General features: G+C 40.4%; 1 protein-coding gene across 1 annotated transcript in view; it reads left to right on the forward strand.

Annotated features, from left to right (window-relative positions):
- Positions 1 to 518: 518 nt before the first annotated feature.
- Positions 519 to 4,061, forward strand: part of LOC101860254 (glutathione synthetase-like) — a 13,630-nt gene continuing 10,087 nt past the window's right edge. The window contains exons 1-5 of the mRNA XM_035970260.1: positions 519 to 533; positions 985 to 1,013; positions 1,387 to 1,505; positions 2,184 to 2,370; positions 3,391 to 3,466. Coding sequence (XP_035826153.1) covers positions 519 to 533; positions 985 to 1,013; positions 1,387 to 1,505; positions 2,184 to 2,370; positions 3,391 to 3,466 — 426 coding nt within the window. The remainder of the gene's footprint in view (positions 534 to 984; positions 1,014 to 1,386; positions 1,506 to 2,183; positions 2,371 to 3,390; positions 3,467 to 4,061) is intronic.

Here is a 4,061-nt window from a genome sequence, read left to right on the forward strand (position 1 = left end):
AAAGTTGAAAGCATCCAACAAAGAACCAATGAGCGCATATGTATCTGTGTCAGTGGGGGAAAGTGTGTCGTAAACTTTCACCCCATTGTCAGGGCTAGGAGAGCGTGAGCCTTCGGTAAAGTGTTATTTTTCCCCAGTCTTCTACCTTTTTACAAGAAGAGTTTCATTAAGGACAGTCTGTAGGAAAAGGGCTCATCTTTGCTGAGCCCTAAAGACATTTGATTGGCTGCTGGGTTACTATAGCTGTAAGCGGTGAAAACAGTGATTGGATAAGCGAGCAAGGCGCTAAGTTGATCACCCTGTGTTCATTGCGAGCGGTCATAACGGTTTCAACTGCTTATTTCATTATGGAGAAACATTCATTTACTTTGGGATAGACTTGGGGGTGGTGGGTGGGGAGGGGGTAGGGGCTCAAGCCCGTGAGCCCTCCACTACCCACCGCCTCTGGAGTCACGCTTACTGAAGGTAACAGAATCGGGCGAAAAGTGACGCCGTGAGACGTATAGGAGTGGTTCGAAATGTGCGGCGACAGTGTAAGTTTGGCTGACTTCAGTTCGACATTAGACATTCGACATTGACACATTAAATATTTTTTGGGAGCTTGCAGCAGTAAGGTGCGTCCCTTTGTTTTTTTTCAGCCGGGAAGAAAATTCTATCACCTTAAAAACAAACTAATATCACTCTGAATTTAAAAATAATTATATTTTTGAACTCAGAGTGCCAAAATTTCTCGTAAAATTTCAACAATGAATGTTCTTTCATTAAAAACTATTGAAAAATAGAATTCGATTCATACAATCAATCACTCCTTCATTTACTCTTTTTGAGAGTGTTAGTGATAACTTCCATCATGTAATGCACAGTCGAGGCGGGTGCGCCTGTGACAAACTGGCATGCTTCCGTTTTACGTGCACATCTTGTCATCACTTTTAAATCTTATGCAGCAGAAGGGACTGTTGTTTATCATTTTATTTCTTTTTTCAGCAATCATTTTTAATGGCCACTGAAGAGCTGTAAGATTCTTACATTCGTTATTCTGGTTCAATGCTGGTTAAATGTTCATTTTTCATGGTTTTGTATGGATTTATTTTTCACTCACCTCTTCTGATTCCCAGTTATTTCAGTCCATTATTGCGTTTTTCCTGTCTATTGTTCTGCATATTTTTTCTTCCTTTCTATCACGTTTTCAATTAGATCTAAGATTGCTGTTATTCGCCAAGTTTGGAAAGGTTTATGCCAGAATTGTTTAAAGTCAGTCTGATGTTCATCGTACAGTTCTGCAGATGGAGGTATGTAAAAAAAACAAAACAACTTAATTTACCTCCAGAAACTTAAGATATTCAACATGATATACTATTTTAAAAGCTTTCTTTTTGTTTTCTACAGATACGTAAAGGTGCAGCAGACTGCAGCAGACATGGCGACGTCGATCAAAGAGGTGGACTTGTCTGACAAAAGGCTTCAGGAAATCCTCAGTGTAGCCAAAGACTGGGCATTTTGCACTGGTACAGTCTTGTCAAAGTTGTGAAATGTTACTGGGATGTGTACAGGAATGGGCTAGATGGATGCTTTTCTGTCTTTAGGACAGATTGTAGAGTGTCAGGAAATTAGGACCGAAACACTTGCTTGAGGGGGGTTCTTCCTCTGAAGATCTCCTGCTGTCCGCTCGCCCCGAGAGCTTTCCCCCACTGACTCTAAATTTTGGCTGATGATAATACTGATAATGGATTTCATTTATCTCGCACGTTTCCATTTTGAGGATGCTCCCTGTATTGGCATCAATTTGTTATAGAATGTCCATGGACACTCCAATAGCCTTAGGTTCACTTTGTGCATGAGAGACCTAATGTGTTTAAAAGATAAAACAATTATGTACATTTGTTATTGTTAATAATATTACCAAAATCATAGTTCTGTATGGGCACCCACCAACGAAGATTCTGAAGCAATGACGATGGTGTTAAAAAAAGCACTGGTTTCAATTCCATGAAATGTGAACTTTAGATTTTAAAACAGCGTCTTGGGGTCAAGATGTACTTCTTCTCCCTCTTTAGAAAGAAATTGTTTGGAACTTCTAACTAAGAGTAAGTTGGCTGTCTGAACCTATGAAGCCCTCATTTCTTGCATTTATCTATTTATCTGAAGCTACAAAACCCATATTAATTTTGGTTTGCTTTCATCAGGGGCCATTACAAAGTCTGGCACAGATGAAGTTGAAGCAGAAAAAGCCCTTCCAGCTCCCTACTCTCTGTTTCCCAGCGTTGTTCCGGCTCCTATCTTAGAGCACGTGAAGTCTACCATGACTCACTTCAACCGGCTCATGCACAAAGTGTCTATGGACCATGAGTTTTTAGAACAGTCTTTGAAAAAGTAAGTAGTGCAGTGGTATGGCTTATTGTGTTTTGATTTATTCAAATGACCCTTTTAGACTTTTACTGTAACATTAGAAACATTTATATTCTTTACATCTATCCATGGATGTTTTGAAAATTTCATTTAATGTTACTTGAAAGGATTCTGTTCATGTATATAGGAGCATGAAAATGTGCCAGAAGTACTATGCTGGATTTCATTCAAATTATTGATTGATATTTTACATAGAACTGAAAAGTTTGAAAAACTAAGATGTGTGCAACAAAAGGGCAGTTTCGCCAGTCCTACTCATGTTCTACTCCAAAAGCCCGTATTTTCCCCTCGTACCAACTCCGTATTATGTCTTCCCAACTCTACAGTATTCAAGTATTGACAACTGTTTCAATTACCAGAAGAATGAAAATGTAATGGGGTGGGGGTGGAGAGGAATGGCTTCTCCATATACAGACTTCAACATAAGTTAAGGACCACTTGAGAACACTCTGAGTGGTCTTCTTGGGTCGACCTACACGTGGGTGTTCTTGGACTGATCCAGTGTCTTGATGGCGCTGCCTCAGGCTGACAATGACAGAGTGTGACACTGCAAGCCTTCTGAAAATTTTCGGGCTCCAACTCCATTCTGCAGCCATGCCATAACTTTGGCACGATCAGCTTTCGTCTTGGTGGCACGTTGATGCGATAGTGGATTTTGCGCAACCGGCGACTTATAATATATTTCCACTAAAGGGAGCACAGTTCGAGACCGTACGTCCGTTTATGACGTGCACCATCAATTTTAACTGAGGAATGTCCGTGATGTCGCACAAAAGCCAATAAAAAACAATAAATTTGGCTAAAATTCCAGGAGGATTTCCGTGCAGCACGTGATGGTTTTGCCACTTCAGAGCAAAAAATGTTGAAACATTTATTGCTGTCTGTTTTTCTGATTTTAAAAAAAATCTGGGCTGTCTGTAAAGGTGGTCTTTAACTTATGTTGAAGTCTGTATTAATCTTGTGGTTTTTTTCTTGCGTCCACAGTGTGATTCAAGTAGACCCTTTCATGCTGAGCTTGTGGAACGTCTATTGTAAAGTCAGGGAGTCGGGGATCAAGCAGGTAAAATAAAAAATATCGATGAACTGAATTCTACTTCTATTGATCTGCTTGGGGAAAATTTGGTTTACAGTAGCATGTAACATTAATCAAATACATGTAATCACCACTGTTATAATCATGAGGCGGTACCTCTAGATAGAGAGGGTGCGGTGTTGGAGGGGTTTGTGCGCTCGTCTCCGAAGCGGAAAGTCCGGGTTCGAGCCTCGGTTCGGAGTAAAGGCGGCGTTGAAAGGAACTGGCCACCCTACCACAATATGCCGAAGGCCCAGGAAGTTGTCTCACTATCAAGGCAATCCCCAATGTTCGAATCGGATGCGGGAACAACTTTACTTTTTACCTCGAGATATATCATCTATCTCTGAGAAAAACCGGTGTCTGTGGTGGATTTGTAAAGAGCTTTGGTATTTCATGCAAAAGAAATTAGTTTGATTTCTGTATGGGGAGAATTTTTACGATGCATCTCACATTCTCAGTCTTTCTGGTTGTACGCCGTGTCTCTCTCTCAGCTTGGATAGGCCCTGACAGGCTGAGCTTAAGCTGCCCCCATCTCCTAAATGATCCAAAAGCATTTTTAAAAAATAATTTTAATTTTTTA

This window comes from Aplysia californica, unplaced genomic scaffold (genome assembly GCF_000002075.1).
Source record: "Aplysia californica isolate F4 #8 unplaced genomic scaffold, AplCal3.0 scaffold00243, whole genome shotgun sequence".
NCBI lineage: Eukaryota > Metazoa > Mollusca > Gastropoda > Aplysiida > Aplysiidae > Aplysia > Aplysia californica.